The 22,500-nt window shown below is 60.8% G+C and overlaps 2 protein-coding genes across 5 annotated transcripts in view; one reads left to right on the top strand and one right to left on the bottom strand.

Moving 5' to 3' along the window:
• LTBP3 (latent transforming growth factor beta binding protein 3) overlaps nt 1-11,118 on the top strand; it is a 17,112-nt gene extending 5,994 nt beyond the window's left edge. Inside the window, exons 9-28 of one of the 3 annotated variants that reach the window (XM_034645203.1) lie at nt 320-336; nt 409-481; nt 635-733; nt 2,550-2,675; nt 2,761-2,892; nt 3,017-3,145; nt 3,376-3,498; nt 3,745-3,867; nt 6,519-6,641; nt 6,862-6,981; nt 7,863-7,991; nt 8,298-8,465; nt 8,632-8,715; nt 9,009-9,137; nt 9,242-9,379; nt 9,476-9,616; nt 9,767-9,928; nt 10,013-10,093; nt 10,198-10,329; nt 10,478-11,118. In XM_034645203.1, coding sequence (XP_034501094.1) covers nt 320-336; nt 409-481; nt 635-733; nt 2,550-2,675; nt 2,761-2,892; nt 3,017-3,145; nt 3,376-3,498; nt 3,745-3,867; nt 6,519-6,641; nt 6,862-6,981; nt 7,863-7,991; nt 8,298-8,465; nt 8,632-8,715; nt 9,009-9,137; nt 9,242-9,379; nt 9,476-9,616; nt 9,767-9,928; nt 10,013-10,093; nt 10,198-10,329; nt 10,478-10,629 — 2,381 coding nt within the window. In that variant the 3' untranslated portion in view covers nt 10,630-11,118. The remainder of the gene's footprint in view (nt 1-319; nt 337-408; nt 482-634; nt 734-2,549; nt 2,676-2,760; nt 2,893-3,016; nt 3,146-3,375; nt 3,499-3,744; nt 3,868-6,518; nt 6,642-6,861; nt 6,982-7,862; nt 7,992-8,297; nt 8,466-8,631; nt 8,716-9,008; nt 9,138-9,241; nt 9,380-9,475; nt 9,617-9,766; nt 9,929-10,012; nt 10,094-10,197; nt 10,330-10,477) is intronic. The other 2 variants (XM_034645204.1, XM_034645205.1) reach the window with 2 other exon arrangements.
• On the bottom strand, nt 10,990-22,500 carry SCYL1 (SCY1 like pseudokinase 1). Of its 2 annotated transcripts, none has more exons than XM_002916639.4 (18): nt 22,326-22,500; nt 21,838-21,978; nt 21,524-21,646; nt 21,218-21,444; nt 20,716-20,806; nt 20,484-20,639; nt 17,972-18,130; nt 16,982-17,089; nt 16,118-16,231; nt 14,238-14,393; nt 13,569-13,757; nt 13,372-13,447; nt 12,924-13,088; nt 12,545-12,687; nt 11,817-11,888; nt 11,517-11,729; nt 11,374-11,428; nt 10,990-11,253 (listed from the first exon to the last, which is right to left on the bottom strand). In XM_002916639.4, exons 1-18 carry the CDS (start codon nt 22,434-22,436, stop codon nt 11,129-11,131), a joined length of 2,424 nt encoding a protein of 807 aa, XP_002916685.1. In that variant the 5' UTR covers nt 22,437-22,500; the 3' UTR covers nt 10,990-11,128. The 2 variants fall into 2 exon arrangements, with proteins under 2 accessions (XP_002916685.1, XP_034501097.1); XM_034645206.1 differs by having other exon boundaries at nt 20,484-20,555.

Raw genomic sequence — 22,500 nt, 5'->3', positions numbered from 1 at the left:
ACCAGGGCATTGGTCCAGCCCCAGTGCTGTCCTTAGATCTGACCTTCTGACTCCTGACCCAAGGATTTTGACCCTAGCTATAACCGCCTAAGCCTTGCTCTATAACCCAAGGACCTTGACCAATCGTTGCTCCCTATACCTGTTCCCCTGGCCCATGACGCAAATGCTCCCTGGTTCCCAGGATCTAATTCTTGATGCTTGACCCAGAGACGTGATTGTCAAATTCTCAGAGACACTGACCACAAATACCAACTGCCCTTCCCAGTCTTAAGTCCCTTCTCCCAACCCTTGCACTAAAGACCCATCTTTTTCCCTTTAGGGGTGAGCACGGACTCGGTGAGTATGAGCCCAGGTGGGAGGAGCAGGGACATAAAGACGACAGTGGGCTCATGCTGCTATCACTCACAGCCAGTGATCGAGGAGCAGTCAGCACCACAGAGCCACCCGACCGCCACCACATCTCCCGCCAGGCCCTACCCGGGTGAGCTGGGCACTGCAGGAACCCGTCCTCAAGGGCTGTCATTGGGGGTGGCGGACAGTGAAGCTGGGTGTGAAATCCCAGCCCAAGGCCTGCCTGGAGAGGGGCAGCTCTCCCATCCCCCCAGCCCCTGACAGGGTACATGGCTGCCTACAGAGTTGATTTCCCGGCCCTCGCCACCCACGGTGCGCTGGTTCCTGCCAGACCTGCCCCCATCCCGCAGTGCAGTGGAGATTGCTCCTACTCAGGTCACAGGTAAGATGTGCCCACCTAGGCCGTGACCCAGAGAAGCCACGTCCTGGCTTAATTTTACTCCTCCCTTACCCCCCCCATCATTCCTGCACACTAACCGTTATCCCAGGCTTACTGTGAGCCAGGCTCTGGGCTGGGCTCTGGGGAAGCCATCCTGTGCAGCAGAGACCCCATTCTGCCCTCGAGTGATCCGGGTGTTGTGGTGTTCCGCCCAGTCTGAAGGCACTTATTCAGTCAACAAATATTTATTGAGCACCTACTATGCGCCGGGCACTGTTCAGGTGCTGGGGATACAGGAGTAAACGAAAGCCAGAACTTCTCTGTTCTTGCAGAGTAAGCAGAATACAGACAGATCAGTGACTAAAAATCTCGTTTGTCTCATAAATGCCATCCAAAAAAAAATCAGAGAAGGAAAAAAGTCAACACGTAGGGTGGCAACGAGAGAAGGCTTTCCGGGCTGGGCATTAGAGAGTTTAGAAATGAACAAGAAGTGGGGAAGCAAGGAGTGTGCAGTTTGGGGAAAGGGATGTTCCAAGTGAAGCTCGGGCAAAGGGCACATGAAACACTGGTGGAGGAGGGAAAACCACAGTCAGACCAGTGTTTTTGAACCCAGGGAGGGCCGACGCACAGAGCCTTGTTAAGAGGCTTGGGTTTGATCCCAAAGGCTGTGGTAGGGTTTGGGGCATCATGATAATTGCTAGCTATGGCTGAGCAATTGCCTTGTGCCAGGCACTGACTGAAGGGTTTTACATACTAAATATCATTTAACCTTCTCATCCTGTGAAAGTGGGTACAGTTAGCTTCATCGTCCAGATGAGGACACAGTTCAGGTTCAACAGCTTGCCCCCCACCGCTGTCACACATCTGAGCCAGGTTCTAGTCGGTGTCTGTGTGGTCTCCAAAGCTACAAGGAAGCCCCCAGCCTGATTGAAATCTAAGAGGCCATGTGAGCTCTGGGGGTGAGGGCCCTGGGGGCAGGGGAGGTGGCTGTCCTGGAAGCCTGTACAGCCTAGGACAACGCAGTGACAGCCCTGGGGGCTATGGGAATGTGGGGAAAGAGGCACCTGGGGAGGCTTCTCAGAGGAGGGGGTGTTAAGAAGGTCTAAGGAGATACTCCAGGCCAAAAGAGCAGAGTGCCAGGTGTGTTTGGGGTGGGGCAGAGCTCAGCATCAAGTCCTGGGCTGCACCGGGAAGGGGAAGGGGAGAAGGAGGGAACTAAAGGAGAGGTGGGAGGCAGGGAGTTCAGAACTGGTGACAAAGAGAGTGCAGGGGGTTCTGGATCTGACCACTTATGTGCAACCACGGGGCAAACAGATTCCCAGGAAATGAGCTCCTGCCTGCCTTGGGAGGGGGAGGAAATCAACCATTCTGGAATGGGGGACCCGGGTCCCTGAGTGGAGGGTGTTGGGGTCACTAAGCTAGAGGATAGGGGAATGACTAAGGCTGCAGGGTTTTAAATATTGAGGTGACTGGAGGGGGGTGTCTCAGGGTATTGGGATGACTAAGGGGCCCTGAGGGGAGGTGATGAAGTTTTGGGTGACTGGAGACAGAGCACAGTGAGTAGAAATAGAATTATCAGGGATCCTGGAGTTGAGGATAGGGATGGGACCTGGCGTCCTAATGTTGGGGTTATCTGGGATGGAGGTGTAGGAAATTCTAGGATTGAAGTATGAGTGTACAGGGACCCGAGGTCATGGTGCGACCAGGCTCGGGTATCTGGGTCATTAAGGATGGGGTATTGAGGTCCTCCTGGAGAATGTGGCAGAAGGTGACTGTTCCCTGCTCAGCCCCCTGCTCGACCACCCTCCCACCCCCCCAGAGACAGACGAGTGCCGCCTGAACCAGAACATCTGTGGCCACGGAGAGTGCGTCCCGGGTCCCTCGGACTACTCCTGCCATTGCAATCCGGGCTACCGGTCGCACCCGCAGCACCGCTACTGCGTGGGTGAGTACAGGCGGGAGGGTGGCCCGGGGGCGGCCTTGGGTCCCAACGCCCCTTTGACGTCTCTCCACCCCCGCGCCCTTCTCAGACGTGAACGAGTGCGAGGCGGAGCCATGCGGCGCCGGGAGGGGCGTCTGCATGAACACGGGCGGCTCGTACAACTGCCACTGCAACCGCGGCTACCGCCTGCACGTCGGCGCCGGGGGGCGCTCGTGCGTGGGTGAGCGCGGCCCCGGCGGCGCTGGGGGGAGGGACTGGGCGGATGGGGGTCTCCCCTCCGGATCGCCGCGTAACCGCCTCCGCCGCCCCCCTCGGCCGCCTCGCGCCCCCTTCCTCCCGCTCAGACCTGAACGAGTGTGCCAAGCCCCACCTGTGCGGCGACGGCGGCTTCTGCCTCAACTTCCCCGGCCACTACAAGTGCAACTGCTACCCCGGCTACCGGCTCAAAGCCTCACGACCGCCCGTGTGCGAAGGTGGGGGAGACCCCACCGGGGCCTACAGGGGGTCCTCCGCTGTTCTCGACCTGGGCCGGGGGTAGGGGCCCCCGACTCTGGGCCTCTCAGAGGTTGGGCTGCGGGAGCCCAGAGGGCCGGGTTCGCCTTGTTGATCTGTAACGGAGGGAGGCCCTGCCGAGGACACTGAGCGCCTGGCCCGCCACGTTGTCCCCAAATGGGTCTCCCTCCTCCCCCCCCAACCCACGCAGACATCGACGAGTGCCGAGACCCTAGCTCCTGTCCGGATGGCAAATGCGAGAACAAACCAGGGAGCTTCAAGTGCATTGCCTGTCAGCCCGGCTACCGCAGCCAGGGGGGCGGGGCCTGCCGCGGTGAGAGCGGGGCCTGAGTCCCGGATTGGGGGGGGGGGCTTCCGACGGCAAATGGGCGGGGCCGGTGTGGGAGTCGTCCCTGCATCCTGGCAGTTTCGGGGTCCGGTTAGGGCAGGGGCGGGGCTAATGGCGGTGAGAGGTGCCTGGCAGGTGGGGCCTCCCCCATCCTGGGCGGAGGAGACCCCCACCCTGGCTCAGTGCCGGGTCCAGTGGGGCGGCTACCGAGGCGAGTCTTGGCCGCCGCAGACGTGAACGAGTGTGCCGAGGGCAGCCCCTGCTCGCCTGGCTGGTGCGAGAACCTCCCAGGCTCCTTCCGCTGCACGTGCGCCCAGGGCTACGCGCCTGCGCCGGATGGCCGCAGCTGTCAGGGTGAGCCCCAGCGCCCCCCGCCCCAACGGTCCCGCACCCACTCACGCGTGGAAGCTGGGGACCAAGACACCCCGTCTGTCCCACGGTGGGCAGGAGATAGCTAATTCACCCTCAGGTTTCATTTTCTAAGCGAAACTGGCCCATGAAAGGGCCACCAAAATTTCTATGTGGGAAGGGTCTTAGGGAGGCAAGGCTTGAAGCTGCCTTTGCAAAGCACGTTACTTAAATTTAAAGGGGAAAAAAGACATAAAAGAACGGGGAGCGGGGCTCGTAGCCCCGCTGCACTGTTTCTTATGCACCAAGTGGAGGGCTGGGGCGGGGATTCAGAGAAACTGAGGAACATTACAAACACACTGGAGAGCGCAGGGCTGCGGGCCTGGCTGGAATGTGGGTGCAGGGCTGGGAAGAGGCGAGGCCTGAATTGCCTTAAAGGACCAGTAGAAATTAGCCAAGCAAAGAAAGTCAGCATCAGAGGACTCAGAGGTGAAAAACAGCTCAGAATGTGCTGATAACTGTAAGGTGTAAGCAGAGGGTGGGAGCTGAGGCTGGCTGGTGAGGGGCAGGGCCCCGCCCCCTGAGAGGCCCCCCTGAGCCCTGCCCAGGAGGTCTAGCTTCATCCTTGCAATGGTGTTATGAGGCACCTGAAGCATTTTAAGGGGAAGGGTGACAAGATTCAGCATTTGCTTTAGAAAGTTTCCGCGCTGCTGAGTGCGGAGAGTAGCTGGAGGTCTGCTGGAGACTCAGGGCACAGACGGTGGTGGCCACGATGGGGGCAGTGGCCTCGGGGTGGTCACGGGATGATGTGATATTAGAGAAATGTTAAAGCACATTACCTGGGCTTGTTAACTGGATGAGAGAGGCGAGAGAGGGGAGAGCGAGGGCCCCTCCGGGTTTCTGGCTTGGGTGACTCCGTGGGTGGTGCTGTTCACTGGGGTAGGGTTTCCAGGGGTGGTGCAGACTAGGGAAGGAAGACACTAAGTTTCATGCTGGACAAGTTGAGCGGGTGTCCCTGTGGGCCTCTGGGCTGGAGATGCCAGCAGAGGGTGGGGCGTACAGATTGGGAGCCTTGGGCCAGACACACACCCCTGGAACCGTGGCCTGCCATGGGGCCGTGGAGCCTCGGGGTGCGCCTACTCAGCCAGGGAGGGTGGGTGCGGTGAGGGGAGCCCAGCAGAGCCTTGTGGGCACTGCCACGTCAGCGGACGAAAGGGGCATAGGAGTGGGAGTAGGGGAGGAGGGATGGAAGGAGGCCCAGGGAGTCCCAGCTGAAAAGCCAGGGAGAGGCTTCTAGGGCAGAAGAGGATGAGCCAAACACAACCGAGAGGTTCTTGTAAAGTAAGAACTGAGTGGTGAGATGAGAAAGTCCCCGGTGACCTTGGTAGGTTGGCTGTGGCATGAGGGGGCCAGGAGATGCAGGCAGCAAGTGAGGAAGAGAGACACGGGGCTACTAGAATGGGGTTTAGGGTTGTAGGCTGAGATGCCGCCAGGAAAGTGGGCAAGGGGATGACAAGGCCCCTGGGGGAGGAGCCACGGACAGAAGGGACATCTCTGACCCTAATGGATGTAATGATTTTCAGGAGGTTGAAGATTGCCCTTAATTTTCTCAATGAACAGTGAAGGGCCTGAGTCCAGTAGGGGACTTGCAATGACCAGTAAGACAGTTAGGACAGCCCAAGGGCATGGGAGCTGCCTAGGGACTTTCCAGAAGTGCAGGCTGGGGAGGAGGGGCAGGGTGGCGCCAGCCATGCTGAGGTTCTGGCAGGCCCGAGGCCAGAAGGAGTGGCCGTGGCCCAGGGTGCTCAGCCTGGCAGCCACCTGCACCCCACTCAGCACCCAGGATCTGGTGGCCCAGAGGCAGGCATGGCCCCCAGACCGGTGCGGAGGAAGGAGAGGTGTTCGTGGGCCCCTGGGAGAGAAGGTGGGATGGGGGCTTAGGAACAGCAGGGGCAGTGGGAAGGAAGCAGCATCTGAGATGCCCAAGGTGGGGCAGATCCCAGCCCCTTGTCCGGACAGTGAGTAGCCAACGAAGGTGTAAGGTTGGAGGCTGAAAGTCCTAGGGTGGGGGGCAAGACAGAGGAAGGGAGACTAGGGAGGTGAGTGCTGACAGCAGGACAGAAGGTGGGGGCTGGCATGGGGGCTCAGTGCACCTCAGGGGCAGAGCATGGCTTGGAAGGGCTCTTATGTGTGGCCAAGAACCAGCTTTTGCCAGGAAGGACCGCAGAGAAGCATGTTCTCAGGGGAAAGCCAAGTTCCTTTCCTGCACAAGCCGAAGACATTATTCTGCCAGAAGGGCAAAGACAGAGAGGGGCTTATATGCATGGGAAGAAAGGGAGCCGTGGCAGGTAGGGAAGGGTGAGAGCAGCTGGAGCAAGGGGAGATTAGGACAGTATGCGAGGAGGGGATGGGGAGGGTGCCCTTGTTTGGGGAGGCTTGAGCTCTTTGGAATCAGACATGGCCCGGGGTTCCCTGGCAGCACCTGGCCTGCTCCTCAAGGCATGGAGTGCCACACGGAGGGGGGTGAAGGGCCTGTGCTTCCCTTAAGCTCCACTGGCCTCAGCTCTGGAGCTCCGTGCCCCTGGTGCCAGTGGGAAAAGGGTAGCAGAGGCCGGAGACCACCCGTGTTGGCCTCTGATGCCCCTTGTGCCCCGCAGATGTGGATGAGTGCGAGGCTGGGGGTGTGTGTGACAATGGCATCTGCACCAACACACCAGGCTCCTTCCAGTGTCAGTGCCTCTCTGGCTACCATCTGTCAAGAGACCGGAGCCAATGCGAGGGTAAGTGGGCCCGAGAGCTGGCAGTCAGCCCGTTCCTCCCTACCCCAGGACTTCCACTGCGCAGGCTCCAAGCCCAGCACTCCCCTGTCCCGCCCCCATCCAGATCCAACAATGGGCCTGGCATGTGGGCCCAACCCAGGGCTCTGGGGGAAGCCTTGGCAGCCTCAGGCTGTCTGAGTGGGGTCAGCCCCTGAGATACCCGCCCTTTGATCCCCTGCAGACATAGATGAGTGTGACTTCCCCGCAGCGTGCATCGGGGGTGACTGCATCAATACCAATGGCTCCTACCGCTGTCTCTGTCCCCAGGGGCATCGGCTGGTAGGCGGCAGGAAGTGCCAAGGTATGGGGGGATTGGCTGAGAGCTCCTGAGGAGGGCTGGCAGGGAATGGCAGTAATCTAGACATCCTGTTGACCTGTCTTTGCATCCATCCGTCCATCCGCACATTCACTCCCCCTTCCACTCCTTCACCTAGAATAGCAACAGTAATAATGAAAGTAATTACGTGGTGCTCACTACGTGCCGGCTCACCCTTATGTGCGGTAGCCAAAAGGAGTTTACTGAGAACCTACTGTTTGCCTCTATACTACGTAGCTTCTATACTACGTGCCAGGTATGGAGCAATGACCCAGGGCCGCCACTAGAGGAGGCTGACATGTGAATTGATCCTTACCGGTTTAGGGTGCCAAAAGAGGTCTGGATGAGTGATTAATTGGCAATGGAGAGGTGACAATTGAATTGAAACTTGGAGCATACAGATGGTCCCCTAATGCATAAATAGGGTCCCTGTGCAGAGAGAAGCACGCATGGTATTCCAGGCCCAAAAACAGGCTGTGCAAAGCACAGAGATCTGGGAGAAGCTAGTTGTGTTTTTAGGGGAGAGTGCCCTGAACATAGAGTTGGGGGTGCCGGTGCTTAGATGAAAGGATGAAACTGAAAGATATCAGGAGGCCAGACCGAATGTCCTCAGATGCGGAGCTGAGCGTTAGGACTCCATTTGTTGTCAGTGACAGCCATGGCAGGTTTTAGGAAGAAGACGGTGAGTGTGCACACCTCTACTCACGTGCACAGACAGACCCGAGTGGACTTTCTGTTGTGTGTACTTTGAGATCAAAGTGGAAGCTTGGGTTCTGAACTTGTGTGAGTCCCTGGAGGCACAGCCCCCGGGAAGGAGGGGCTGGTTTTGTTGGAACAACTCTTCCTGCTTCCCTCGCTGACCACAGACATAGATGAATGCAGCCAGGACCCCGGCCTGTGCCTTCCCCACGGGGCCTGTGAGAACCTGCAGGGCTCCTACGCCTGCGTCTGTGATGAGGGCTTCACGCCCACCCAGGACCAGCACAGCTGTGAGGGTGAGTGCTCTCCAGGCTCCTCCTCAGACGACACAACTTCCATGAGCTGCCGCTGGGGTTCAGAGACGGACCCTGGTCCCACCCTCTGGAATCTGGGGAACAGGGAGAAATCCCTTTTCCCTGAGAATCCGGCGAGGCTGGACCTTGCAGGAGGGCCCTCAGTGCCACAGCAAGGCTGGAGCTTGGCTCCGACAGGGCAGCTGAAGGGAGCCAGGGAGTGTGAGGGAGCAGAGGAATGAGGTTGGTGGGGAGCGTGGATTGGCAAGGCTGTCTGCAGGACCCTGAGCTGCCCTCCGCTCCCCTCAGAGGTGGAGCAGCCCCACCACAAGAAGGAGTGCTACCTTAACTTCGATGACACGGTGTTCTGCGACAGTGTGCTGGCCACCAACGTCACCCAGCAGGAGTGCTGCTGCTCGCTGGGAGCTGGTTGGGGAGACCACTGCGAGATTTATCCCTGCCCAGTCTACAGCTCAGGTCAGGAGTCTCAGTTTCTTCATTTTGGAAACGTACTGGGGGAAATGACCCCTACCTGGGTCGGTGGGACATGAGGCGGAGAGCTCCGATCTGAGCCCAACGGCTAGTGCACACGCACGTGCTCAATCCTGCCTCCTTTCTTCCCCACCGCCGCTCTTTCCGGCAGCTGAGTTCCACAGTCTCTGTCCAGACGGGAAGGGCTACACCCAAGACAACAGCATTGTCAACTATGGCATCCCAGCCCACCGTGGTAAGCCCCAACACGGCTCCGCCCACCGGGCACGCCCCGCTCCGCCCACCGAGGTTTGGACCGCCCCGATCCCGCCAGTGCTCGCTAGGTCGGTAGCGAGCACGGGGGTAAGCCCCGCCCACACCTTCAGCATCTGCCCCGCCCCTATCACGCTCAAGTCAGCGGCTGGAAAAGCCTCTCCCATTGAGTTTGCTCCGCTCCCGCGGTAAGCCCCGCCCACACTTCCGTGGCTGCGGGTCTGACGGGCTGGGCAGGTAAAGGCCACCGGGTGCCCACGGCTTGTCACTCCGCAGACATCGACGAGTGCATATTGTTCGGGGCGGAGATCTGCAAGGAGGGCAAATGCGTGAATACGCAGCCGGGCTACGAGTGCTATTGCAAGCAAGGCTTCTACTACGACGGGAACCTACTGGAGTGCGTGGGTGAGTGCAGACGGTCCCAGTGGCCGTGGGACAGTGGCCGGGAGACACGCACAACCACCCGACTTCGGGCCGGTTCCCTCCACTGGCGCTTTTCCTCCCCGCAGACGTGGACGAGTGCCTGGACGAGTCCAACTGCCGGAACGGAGTGTGTGAGAACACGCGCGGCGGCTACCGCTGTGCCTGCACGCCCCCGGCCGAGTACAGCCCCGCGCAGCGCCAGTGTCTGAGCCCAGAGGAGATGGGTGAGGCCCGGGCCTGCTGGCTGGGGAAACAGGAGGGGAGCGGGGACCGGGATGAGCTGTGACCGCCACCCCCACACATGCCCTCGCTACCCGTAGACGTAGACGAGTGCCAGGACCCGGCAGCCTGCCGCCCTGGTCGCTGCGTCAACCTGCCGGGCTCCTACCGCTGCGAGTGCCGCCCGCCCTGGGTGCCCGGGCCCTCCGGCCGCGATTGCCAGCTCCCGGAGAGCCCAGCCGGTGAGGGCGAGAGTTGTCCTGGGCCAATTCCAGGGCCCGGTCCGCTGTGTGGAGCCCCGGGGATGCGACCCCCGCGAGGGTGGGTGGGAACCGGGGGCCGACTGCCTCCCCCCTTCGGGCCTCCAGCTGATGCCTGGTCTCCCTCCGCAGAGCGTGCCCCAGAGCGGCGGGACGTGTGCTGGGCCCAGCGTGGAGAAGATGGCATGTGCGCGGGGCCCCTGACCGGGCCAACCCTTACCTTCGATGACTGTTGCTGTCGCCAGGGCCGTGGTTGGGGAGCCCAGTGCCGCCCCTGCCCGCCACGCAGCGCGGGTGAGCCAAGCCCCCCGGGCCCGGGAGGGGTTGGGGCGGGAGCCTGGGTGCATCCCCGTCGCTGACCGCCCCTGTCCTTCCCAGGGTCCCAGTGCCCGACGTCGCAGAGTGAGAGCAATTCCTTCTGGGACGCGAGCCCCCTGCTGCTGGGGAAGCCCCCTCGAGGTGAGTGTAGCGGGAGGACACAGAGGTGGGGGTCCCTCGCCATCCGCCGGCCGGCCGCAGGTGGTGGATGGAGGTTGATGTCTGCATTCTCCCCGCCGGCGCAGAAGAGGACAGCTCAGAGGAGGACTCGGACGAGTGCCGCTGCGTGAGTGGCCGCTGCGTGCCCCGGCCCGGCGGCGCCGTGTGCGAGTGTCCGGGCGGCTTCCAGCTGGACGCCTCTCGTGCACGCTGCGTGGGTGAGCCGGGGTGGGGGGCACGGGCTGCGCAGTGAGGGCCCCAGCCCGCAGCAGCGGAGAGGGCGCAGCAGGGGAGAGGGTGCACACGCTAAGGGGGCTGCATGCTCTGGTGCCCTGGCGAAGCCCGCACCTGTCGCCCCACCTCCAGACATCGATGAGTGCCGAGAGCTGAACCAGCGCGGGCTGCTGTGCAAGAGCGAGCGCTGCGTGAACACGAGCGGCTCCTTCCGCTGCGTCTGCAAAGCCGGTTTCGCGCGCAGCCGCCCGCACGGGGCCTGCGTGCCCCAGCGCCGCCGCTGACGTGGCCCGAACCTTGGCGGTCAGCGAGGGGTTTCTGCCTGACCCTCCGGCAAGCTCAGCCTCTATCACCTGCCCTGACTCGGGGCTCGTACCCTGGGACTCTTCAGGGCCCTCGGACCCCTTCGAGTTTCGAGGGCGCCCGTAGCCACACCGCCCGGTTCACTGGCGGAGATGGGGCCCCGGGCACTGGTGGCCTTCCTCCCAGGGGGCATTTCCTGGAAACTGATAAATCAGATCGTGCCTCTTTACTCTTGGCTTTCAAAGCAAATTGATGTTCATGTCTGTGGTGGGCGTGGACTCCACAGGGCAGCGCCAGACCCAAGCCTCCTGGGAGGGGCTACACTGAGCCCAGCACAGGGGTGTGAAATAGAATTTATTGTGGCTCTGATTATGTACACGTGAGATGTGCCTGGACGGACTGGCCGGGCTGGCATGGTATGTACAATAAATACATCCGCGGGGCCCGCTCTCCGCGGCTGCAAGCGCCCACACCCGCCGTTCAGTCCAGCTTCCGGGTTCCCAGCTTCATGGGGCCCTTGGCCGCCTTCTTCTCTGCGCGTTTGGCCTCCATCTCCCGCCGACGCTCCTCCCGCTTCTTCCGGGCCAGCTCCGCCTTCCCTTGCCCTGGGAGCAGGAGAAGGTGGGCTGAGGGCTTCAGGAGCACAGGGGGCTTGGCTGCCCAGCCTGCACCTGCCCCAAGGTCAACAGCCCTAGCCCATCACCCCTCCAAGGGGAAGCACTTACGGCTCTCTGTCTCCAGGCCCTCCCAGTTGTCATCACCCCATGAATCAGGTTTCAGCTGAAAGGGAAGTGGGGCTGGAGTGGGGGTACACTCCCAGCTGAGGCCCACCCCATTCTGTACCCTTGCCCAGACGGGTGCCACGTACCTGGGCGCCAGCCTCCCGCCGTGTGGACACGGCAGCAAAGGGATCACCTTTGTCACTGGGCTCCGAGCCACCCCAGTTATACTCGCTGGCCAGCCTTGTGCCTTCAGGGGGCGGCTCTGGGGGACTTGGCTCCTGCCAGCCCTGTTCCCATGAGCCCTCGGCTTCCCAGCTGCTCCAGTCTGACTCAGGGGATTTGGCGTCCAGGTTGCTGGTCTGCAGAAGGTAGGGAGGTAGTGCCCAATGGGGGGGGGGGACCTGGCACCACCCACCATAGGAACACCCGTGTCCCACCCTGCTTACCTGCCCAGCACGGCTAGCCTGGCCCCCAGTACTCCAGTCTTCCTGCTGGGCCAACACAGATTCGGCCTCCTGCTGCAGTGTGGGAAGGAGAGGATGGCCATAGACACTCCAGCCCCCACCCAAAGGGCAAGGAAGCCTGCCAGCCCCTTCCCAGCCACGGGCTCCACCCTTTCTTCTTTTGCATTCCATCTCATTTGCTCCTCAAGTCTTGTTTCCCATCTCTAGGGTGGACGTGCCATCACTCCTCTGAGGTTGGGGAATAAGATCTCGCTGTTCCACACCCCTCCCCGCAGCCCCAGGCCAGAGACTGCTGTCAGCAGGTGGAGAAATCAGGCCCAGAGGTCTGCCCCCATGCCCTTCAGGGTAGCCCTCCTCCATCCTCAGCCCACTCCCCCACCCCCCATAGGCCTGGGAATGGCCTCTCCTTGCTGACCAATGGAGCTAGTGAGGGAAGGATGGGGAGAAGAGAGCGAGAAAGACCACTGGGCTGTCCCCAAAACCGCCCACTGGGACTTCCATTTCCAGCCCTGCTCCCAGGGACCTTTGGAGTTTAGTGGGTGTCAGCTGCCAGCTCTTACCCACAAGGGCCACTCCATGACACCTCCTCACCAGGGATGCCATGCAGATGAGGACAGGCGTGACTCCAGCCAAGGCCACTTGAGCTCCTTGAAGGCAACTGATAACCTTTGAGCTGGAGTCACCTGGGGAGACCCCCGAGCCCCACTCACCTCCAGGCTGCCCCAGTCTTCATCGTCCCATCTGTCGGCAGCACTGCTGTCCTCCGCTGTGTCTGTGCCCTCCTCTTGCGTCTCCCAGTGGCCTGGGGTTGTGGGTGTGGCGGCGACAAGGGTGGGGGCCGGGGCAGGAAGTCCTGAGGAGCAGAGGCTCATTGAGCTCCCATATACTGGGACCCAGGAAGGTCTCAAAACAGGGAGAGGTTGCTGGGGTAGGAGGAAGGTGTAGGGAGACGCTCATGAGGGGACTAAACCCTGCCCTGTCCCCCACATCCCCACCACCACCCCAGGGGAGGCCAGACAGGAAGAGCTCCTGGGTGCCAGCACCCCCGAGCCCTCTCAGTCACTGACGCAGCCACTGTGGGACACTCACCCTCGGGCGTGGGTCTCTGGGGGACGTTGGTCTCGGCTGGGGCGGCTGTTGGGTGTGTACGGATCAGCTTGGAGGTGAGCGAGGAGACTCCTGTCACAGCCCAGCCTGCCCAGCTGGCTGCGGCTCCTCCCATTCCGGGGCTGGAGGCTGCGTGGACATCCTTCTCTGGGCAGCGACAGGAGAGAGAGACAGGGACAGTCATGCCAGGTTCTCATGGGGAAGATGACAGGAAGGCAGTAACTAACACAGAGCAACTTCTAGTGGCCCCCCTTCTCCAGGCCTGTGCTCCCCCATCGGTGAGATGGGGATGGTGAGGAGCAATGGTGTCCGGTCTGCTCCCTGGGTTCTTCTAGCTTCCAGATACTCCAGTGAGGTGGAAGGGGGCCATGACAGGTGATGGTCAAAGATGTGGTGGGAGGAAGAGGGAACATGAGTGTGGGCCACTCACCCACTTCAGCCAGCTGGGTGGGGTCCTCTGACACAGACTCCAGTTTGGACAGGAAGCTTCGAATGGCCTTGAAGGCCTGTGGGGTAGTAAGGGGCAGAGCTGGGGCCTCCAGGGTTCCCGTGAGCCCACCGGGCCAGCCAGGGCCCAGCTATCCCCCAGAGCCCCAGCTCCAGAGCCCGGGCCCAGCTGTGTCTCACCTGGTCTCGCACCGATTTCTCGGGATCCACAGTGAGGCCACAGAGCACAGGCAGGATCTTGTGGGCACAGTCGTTCATCGAGTAGAGGTTGTGGGTGGCAGCAAAGCCCAGGACACCCGCCACCCGGGAAGGTGCAAATGGATCCTTAGTGGCCCGGCTGAAGGCGGAGGTGAGGACCCTGTGTCTGGTCTGGGGAGGGGCAGGGGAGAGGGCTCCTGAGTCCAGGGTCAGTAATGGGACCCACTGCCAGACCTGCTTCCCAGAGCACAGTGCCCCCCCCCCCCCCCGCCCNGAGTTTGAAAAATGTGAGCTAATCCCTAACAAATGAGGAGACTTTTTTTACTTAAAACTCAATCTTGGCTTCTCCTCCCACAGCAGTGGGTTCCTGCTGCCAGGGCCTGCACCACTGACTTCATTCATTCATTCATTCATTCATTCATTCATTCATTCATTCCTGCTAACTGTCCGGGCACTGCAGGCGTCTGCATTTGCAAACGCTGACTGAGGGAAGGCACACGGGCCACGGGGCCAAGCGAGTCTGGGTTCGGTTCCCAAATCCATCACCATCTGCCCCTCAGACATTGGGGCTGCACAAGGAGGCCTGGCCCTAGAGGATGCTGTGGTCCTGAGGCAGTGACAGAAGTCTCAGTTCGTGGGCAGGGCACTCACGCTGGCACTGAGGTAGGAGCCGATTTTGCCCAGGCAGACGGTAGTGTTGCAGCGAATGGGGCCCTGTTCATCCTTGGCCTGCAGCCGTGCGAAGTGCTTCATCAACTCCACGTTGAGGTTGGCCTCGTTCAGCTTCGGGGCCAGGAGCAGCATGGACTGCAGGGTGGGGGAGTGTGGAAATTGGGGGCCACAGCCAGCAAAGGGCCACATGTAGGAGTGGCCTCCTGAGAGGGTGTGGAGGCCAACAGTGACCCTGGGCTCTGACAGGACCCGCCAAGGCCCCCCCAGACCTACCTCCCAACCTGGTCCTGGCCCCTACCCAGAACGCTGAGGAAGGAGACACTTCTCTGTCCCCTTCACCGCAAAACCTCCGAGTTTGTTCACACTCCTGTCTCCCGTCTCTCCGTCTGCTCTCTCTTGCGTGCACTTGACTCAGACTTCCACAGAAACACCCCCCACCACACTCTACCAACTGGCTCGAGAGGAGGTCACCAGGGACCTCCACGTTGCTAAATCCAGTGGCCAAGTCTCCATCCAAACCAAATTTGACCCCTCAGCAGCTGTGACACCCCCAAGTTCTCCTTCCTCCTTGAGCCTTCCATCTCTGGTCCTCCAGGAGCCCGCCCTCTCCTGGTTCTCCCCCTGACCTCGATGGCTGCTCCTTCTCAGTCTCCTGTGGCTGAGATCCTACTGTTCAGACCCCCAGAGCTGCTCCCCAGGCCCCTTCTCTTGTACACCTCACCCCCCGTGATCTCACCCCCTTTGTGGCTTTGACTGCTCTTATTAGGACAATGCCAATGCTGAGCACCTCGGGCCCAGGCTTCTTCCTTCAACTTCACACACGTATTATTACCAGTGGCCGAACAGACACCTGCACCTGCCTGACAGACACGGCCAAGAGCAGACCGACCTCTGCCCGCAAACCTGCGGCTCCCACGCTTCTCGGTAAATGGCAACTTCACCTTCCAGTCGCCCAGAGGCCAGAAACCTCGGAGCCATACTTGGCTCCACAGCCACCCATCGGCACATACCATCTGCCCCACCTTTGGAATGTGGCCCCTTCTGACCACCTGCTACTACCATTCAGACCGGAGCCACCATGACCTCTCGGACTCCACCTCTCTCCACCACGCCCCTTCGGCCACGCTAACCCTCCGTGGCTACTTCTCCACTCCAGGCACATGCTGGCCTCAAGATCTCTGCACACGCTCCCTCTCCAGGGAACACATTTCTTCTCGATCCCATCTCCCCGTAGCCCGATCCCTTGCCTCCTTTCGTTCAATGATACCTCCTTAGCAAAGTCTTCCCTGACGGCTGTTTTTAAAACTGCAAACCCTTCTCTTCACACTCTGTGACTTTCTAACATATCTTTTTTTTTTTTTTTTAAGATTTTATTTATTTTAGAAAGAGAGCGGTTGCGCATGAGCAGGAGGGAGGAGCAGAGGGAGAGGGAGAAGCAGACTCCACGCGGAGCACAGAGCACGCGGGGCTCGATCTCAGGACTCTGAGATCACGCATGACCTGAGCCGAAATCAGGAGCCAGTCAAGCTACCTAACATATCTGTGCTAATTCTGTTTACTGTCTGGCAAGCCCACTCCCCAACACCTCAAAAAGCAGTTCCATGAGACACCCTGCACCCCAGCATGGGCCACAGGGCTGGGCACAGAGAGCGCCGTAGCCAGGGTCTGCTGCACGGAGGACCACAGGCCAGGCCCATCCTGCTCCCCCACCAGCTGCTGAGCTGCACCCGGAGTCTGGACCTACGTGCAGGACGGCGCCTGCCCCTCCCTTAACGCGCTCAGACGCACAGGCCCAAACCAAGGTCTCTTGAGTCGTCGTGTGAGCCCCTCCGGGCCTTGGAAACCCCGGGCACACCTACCTTGACTGTCTGCTCTCGGATGGCAGGGTTGGTGTCCAGGAAGCCGTGCACCACGTGGGGGAAGATCTGTGTGTTGACTGTTGGCTCGTCCAGGTACTGGATAAACTGTTCCATCTGCAGCCCGGTCAGGGTGAAAACACAGTCAGCCCCTCCTTGCCTGACCATGGCCACCGGCCCATTTCGTGGCTTGGTTAACCCCCTACACAGGCACTGGCCAACCAGGTGGCTCCCCTAAGCCCTCCACCTCGCATCTGGCCTTTCTCTGGTCTTAGGACCACGTGGAGTGAGGAGGAGAGGCCAGGAGGGTGCTGGGAAGAACCAAGGACTGGGAGCTGGAGGGTCTGGCCTCTGGTCCTGCACCACACACCTTCTTAGAGCCTCCACTGCCCCTTCTGTAAAAGGGATTATGACCGCCCCCCCCCCCGCCCCGGCGAACAGTGGCAGTTGGGGAGGGAATGATACCTCGGAGCCGCTAGGACTTCCCGGCTCCTAAGAGGGCCCCACCCTCAATCCCACAGATCACGTCTGATGCTCCCAACTGCCCCGGCGTTGGCAGGAGAGACACTATCCCCACTCTAAATGGCTCCAGTGACCAAGCTGAGAGACTGGGTTGCAGGGGGAAGGCCTGCAGTCTGGGTAGGCTGCGCCTTCCCAAAGCTGCCAATGAGCCCCATGATGGCCTCGATTTCCTAAGAGCCTGGCCTTACCAGTCCCTCGCCTGTGTGTGTTTGGGGGAAAGTTCCGGGGTGCCAGGGCAGGGGCTCCAGCCACCTGCCTGGGGCTGGAGGTGAGGCAGGGGTCTCCCCAGCAGCCCAGGTGGGGTCCGGGCGGGGTACAGGGGGCAGGGTCTAACCACAGCCCCACCTGCTGCAGGAGGCGGATGCGCATGGCCCGGTCCGTGGATGAGAACATCTTGACCACAACAGGGATGATCTTCTGCTGATATTCCTCAGCGTTGAGAAACTTGCCCACCTTCAGGAAAGCGCAGGAAGAGGGGGCTCAGCTACATCCCCAGAAGTGGGGTGACTTTAATGCACTCCTTTACTTTCCTTGGGCTCCCTGCTCATTTTCCAGGGTGGGGAGGGGAGGAGGGTGGAGGGAGTCAGGCACTTGTCCAGCAGCCCCTCCGCCCATACGCCATCTCAGGCAGCCCTGCCCTTCACCTTTCTCGGTCAAGGCAGCCTCATAGGGGGCTGAGGAAAGGTCTGTGCCCCTCCGTGTAATCAGGCACCAATCCACTACACGGACACACACGCACACACAATTCTAACCATAATTCTATAATTTCTGGAGCTTCCCAGCCCTACAGGATTTGCTTGCTATCTTCCCCCTTCAGGGAAAAGTGTTCTCCCAGGGTGGACAGAGTGGGGAATGGCAGGTACCCAGGTAAGGGTGGGCTGGGGTCTGAGGAAGGTGGGGAGGATCCAGCCCCTAGAAGTCAAAAGAACAGAGTGCCAAGTGGTCAGGAGGGACGATGGAAAGTGAGGTGGTGAGCAGGTGATCTCCTGGGCCTTGGAAACCAGGGTGCACAAGTCAGACCAAGGGTGCTATCTGGGGGAAAGGCGAGAAGTTCTATAGGCTCTGAAGTAAGGGGGCTTCGGAAAAAGAATTTTAGAGGCACACGGTTTCTTCTCCCCACAGCCTCCCTGACAGCTGATCGGGCGGCCCTGGATAGCTGAAGCAATGGGATATCAGCAGCACACGCGCACGTGTGTGTGTGAGAGAGAGAGAGAGAAAGAGAGAGAGAGAGAGAGAGATGGGTCTGCCCTCACCAGGCTGTCCCTCCTCCAGAGCCTTCTCTTTTGCCATTCGGACCCACCCAGCCAGAGTCTGGGTCCCACAGCCCCCACCCACCTTGAAGAGGGGTGTGAGCACGACAGCTCCTGCGTTGCCAAACTCGAAGGCGGTCAGCAGCTGGGGCAGCACCTTGTGCCGGCAGAAATCCTCAGGGAAAGAGTCTAGGCTCTTGCTCAGCTCTTGGAAGAACTTCTGCTTCTCCGCCGGCTCCTTGATCTGGGGGAGCAAGGACAGGACACAGGTAGGACATCAGCCTAGTCACGCCATTCCTCAGCTACGGGCAAGGACAGGGGGTTCCCCCATCACCTGAAAGAGAACTGAAGCTTATGGGCTCTGGAGCCCAGCAGGGCTGGGTTCAAATCCCAACTCCCCCTTTTAGTAGCCATGTGACCTGGGATAAGTTCCTCCATCTGTGAAACGGGAGAGTAACAACATCCACCCAGGTCACACATCCGTCTCACAGAGCCGCTGTGTGCAGGAGAGCTGCCAGCTCAGCGCCTCACACGGCGGCGGCCTCGTCAGCCGGTGATCGTCATTCCCACCACCGCACTGACCTGTTGCTGGAAAGCAGCCGCTTGGGGCATCGGGCCCTTTGTCAGCCTTGCCTCTACTCCTCACGATAACCCAAAGTGTGAGTACCGTTAACCCCAGGGCACAGATGAGGAAACTAAGGCTCAGAGAGGGGACGGGGGCTCAGTCCATCCCGCTGGCCCTGGCTGGGATGGCGTTCGTGGCAAGCTTTGGGGAAGGCAGGGATGATGTGCAGCTGACCCCCCGACCGGGTCCTCCCACTGAACCCAGACAGGCCAGGCTGTCAACTCAATGATCCCCCCAACCCCCCTGAGGCCGTCATCCCCACAACTCACATTTCCTGAGGCCAGCCTACAGGCCAGCCAGAGTTATATACTAAAACCTTCATGCGGGTTAAGTAATCCCCGCACAACTTTATGAGATAGGTGCCAACATAATCCACATTTAACCCACTGAGGAAGCTGAAGCACAGAGAGGGCAAGGAATCGGCCCAAAGTCACACAGCTAGAAAGCAGTCAGGGAAAAGTGTGCCTCAGTGTTCTGGCAGCTCCACTGTGCTGCACCCCGTGAAGAGGCGCTCATCCCCTCGTGTACAGGCAAGGAGGCTGAGGCTCGAGGTCACCAGCCAGGAGTGACTGGGCAGGGCTTGTGACCCAGTGCTGTATGCTTCCGAAGTTCCTGTGCTCACTACTGTACCCTCATTCCCCAAGCTGCTGCCTGCCCCAGAAAAGCTGACCTCTGGCTGGGGACGAGCACCTGCTTGGCACCCGAGCAGCTCAGTCGGGTGGGAGGGAGGCAGGCTTCGTGCTCTGACGGCAGGGCTCGTGGGACGCCGAGGCCCAGAGAAAGGCCCAACCACACTCCAGGCTGCCTAGCTGGGCTCTCTCCACTGGTCTGCCCCATGACAGGAAGAGGGGCCCCTAGGCGCTGCCCTCCCACATTCTCCTTGGGACTGGCCAGAAACAGCCCATCTCCTAGGGAGCACATCTTAAGCAGGGCAGCCTCGCAGAGTCAGCCATGTGAGGAGAACTCCACGTAACAACGTTCCCGCAGCCCCCACGCTGCCCGGGAGGCACGGGGCTCAGCGTTCCCAGCGCTTCGGCCTCAAGACGCAGCTCAGGTCCCCTGTGCTCTGAAAAGTCCACGGGCCCTGCTCCATCAAGGTCTGTGCAAGTGTCTGTCCCTCCTCCCCAACTCCAGATTCTCAGTCACCTTTCTGTGTGCCCCACACACGGCCGGGTCAGAGCAGGTATCCGGGGCTGAGCCTTCCTCCTTCATTCCCTACAACCACCTATGGGCCAGCAGGGACTATTATTATCCCCATCATACAGATATGGAAACTGAAGTTCAAGGAGATTAAGCCAAGGATCCCTTCCTCACATCTTTCCACTGGCTGCTCCCCTGGCCTGGAACATTCTTCCCCAAGTACCATCCCCATGGCTCCCACCTTCCCACTCTTCCGCTCAAATGTCAGCCCTGAGAGAGCCCTTCCCTGAGCACCCTGACCCACTATTTTCCTTCCTGGTACTTATCCCTGTCCCGGGGAGTTCAGATTTCCTTTTATGTAACTTCCGTCCCTCTCTGCCTGTGAGAGTCCCCGTGGGAGGGTACCTGGTCCATTTACTCCCTACTCGATCCTTAAGGGCAGGGATCTGGGTCTGACTCTCCCTCCCACCCTGCTGCCCACCGCACATCGCGACAGTGGGCATGGCACACATCAGGGTCAGGGCCAGTACGTACGGTGGTCAGTGGGGTGCCAGGAGCAGTCACTGAGAGCCTCCTATGTGCCGGACGCGCTACCGTGCACTTCGAACTCACTGACCCTCGCCGAGCTCCTCCGAAGGAGGTACTCTTATCAGTAACGAGTGTCAGACAGCTCACACAGTAAGAGCTGGAGCCAGGGCTCAGGCCCGGAGAGTCTGGCTCCAGAGTCCATGCTTGTCTCCCAGGGTCTAATCATGAGGGAGCCCACAAAGTGGGGAGGGCGGGCCAGGGTGAAGAACACAGGACCAAAGGCCGGGGTGGGCTGGGGGCTCACCTGAATCTCTTCCAAAAAGAGGTTGGTCTCCACAAAGCGGTTGTTCATGAAGCCACCGGGCGCCCGGCAGTTCTGCAGGAAGCGGGCGGGATTGGGACGCACCTTGGGGTTGGCGCCAACTAGCTCGCAGTAATGGGGCACCAGCGATTTGGGGATCTGTGGGAGAAGGTTCAGTGTCGGGGCAGGGCTGGCTGGCTAGCAGAGAGGAGCTGGGATTGGGGCAGACACTCACCTTCCCCGGGTTGCGCAGGGCAGCCGCCCGAGGTAGGGGTCCATTGAAGACTTCCCAGATGAGGCAGCCCAGGCGCCACATGTCAGCTGACCTGAGGCAGGGCAGTGACCAGAGCTGCTCGAGGTCCTGCCACCTGCTAGCACAGGCCTCCAACCTGCCTTGGGCACCAGACCCTCACTACATGGCAGACCCTGAGCTATGTCCCTCAGCTGATCCTCCCATCAGCCCTGAGAAGCAGGGTTCATTAGTCCCATTGAACAGATAAAGAAAGTGAGGCTCGGAGAAGCAACAACGTCCACCCAGGTCACACATCTTTCAAACTCAGAACCACCAAAACACACGCAAAGCCCGTGTTTATTCTGCCCCACCTCCCGGAGGACCCCGGTTCCCTCCCCAGCTGGGCAGCAGGGGACAGGGGGACTGCCAGCTAGCTGCGGGGTCCCGAGGCTGCAGGAGCTTCCAGAATAGGGCAGGCTGGGGCATGCCGCCCCCAGTCACCCACCATTTCTCTCTGGCTGCTCTGCCACTGCCATCAGCCAACTCCGGGGGGTCATACTGCTCAAGTTCAGGGACCCCCTTCCGGGGGGGTCCCCCGCCATTGCCCTGGGACGAATACATGTAGTCCAGGCCCCCCAGCTTCCACTCGCCGGCGCGGTCCACGAACACAGCGGCCATGCAGACGTTGTTGTGGATGAGGCTGCAGTCATTGACCAGGAAGCTGAGGGCTTTCTGGGGGCGGGAGGAGCCATCACACTCCAGCAACTGAAGTCCCCCACCCTGCTCTCGTCACCACTGCCCCCCACCTCACCACAGTCTGGTGCAGCCCCCAGGACAGCTCCAGCTCCTTCAGGCCACCGGCCTCGGCTCGCTCCTTGAGGTACATCTTCAGTGGGGTCACTGCCTCTGTCACTACATGGAGGCATTTGTCTGTCTGAAGAAGGCGACATGGCGGGAGAGGAAGGGTAGATGAGAGGCGCAGGGAGACAGGTGGAGAAGGGGGAATCAAATCTGGGGGTGCTGAGGCAGAAGGGATGGAAGCTGAGGGCCAGGAAGCCAGAAGACCTCACTGGGAGACTGGGAGAAATCGAGGGGCAGAGATGGGGCAGCCTGGGCAGCAGGTACCTCCAGCCCATCGATGTAGGCCAGAATGTTGGGGTGCCGGAGAGTTTTGAGGCGCTTGAAGGCAGCTTTGGCCACTTGGGTCTGCTCCTCGGCACCAGGCTTCACATCATACACGAAGATGGACACCGGACTGCCTGTGGCCTGGGGGAGGGCAGAGGCCTCTGAGGGATGTGGGCTGGGCCGCAGGCGACCACTCCAGCTCCGAGATGGTCCCCAGAGCTGACAGGTGCGGGGAGGAGAGGGCCAGCTCCGGTCTCTCCCCAGGTCAGCCCTCGGACACTGAGCCGGGCCCACGTGACCCCGGTTCCGTCCGCCTGTCGTCCCTCGGTCCTTCCGCCCGCCACGTCTGCACTGCCCGGCCCCCTCCCCCGGCCCGTTGCCCCGGAGGCTCCGCGGCCACGTCAGGCGGGGCGCGACGCGACGGGGCCGGCGGCGCTGACTAGGCGAGGCCGAGGTCGGCCGCGGCCTGCGGAGCGGGGCCGGCTCACCTTCTTACGGCCGCGGTGCAGGACCCAGGGCCCGGGCGGGCCGCCCTCGGGGGGGTCCGGGCTGAGCTCGAACGGGAAGTCCCGGACAGGGTCCCGGGCAAAGAACCACATCGTTACCGCAGCCGCCTTAGGCTGGAGCGCCTCTGCTCCGGGTTCTCGGGCCGCCGAGCGGGGC

This window comes from Ailuropoda melanoleuca, chromosome 16, assembly GCF_002007445.2.
Source record: "Ailuropoda melanoleuca isolate Jingjing chromosome 16, ASM200744v2, whole genome shotgun sequence".
In the NCBI taxonomy this organism is placed as follows: domain Eukaryota; kingdom Metazoa; phylum Chordata; class Mammalia; order Carnivora; family Ursidae; genus Ailuropoda; species Ailuropoda melanoleuca.
The sequence above is the reverse complement of the archived record's forward strand: the minus strand, read 5'-3'. Positions and strand labels throughout refer to the sequence as shown.

What these genes read in the sequence shown, in the direction of transcription:
- SCYL1 (XM_002916639.4), bottom strand. Translation starts at nt 22,436, where the DNA reads ATGTGGTTCTTTGCCCGGGACCCTGTCCGGGACTTCCCGTTCGAGCTC. An exon ending in CCTACATCGATGGGCTGGAG is followed by an intron (nt 21,647 to 21,837) that starts GTACCTGCTGCC and finishes CGCCTTCTTCAG; the next exon opens with ACAGACAAATGCCTCCATGT. An exon ending in GCTCCTACCTCAGTGCCAGC is followed by an intron (nt 13,758 to 14,237) that starts GTGAGTGCCCTG and finishes GCCCCTCCCCAG; the next exon opens with ACCAGACACAGGGTCCTCAC.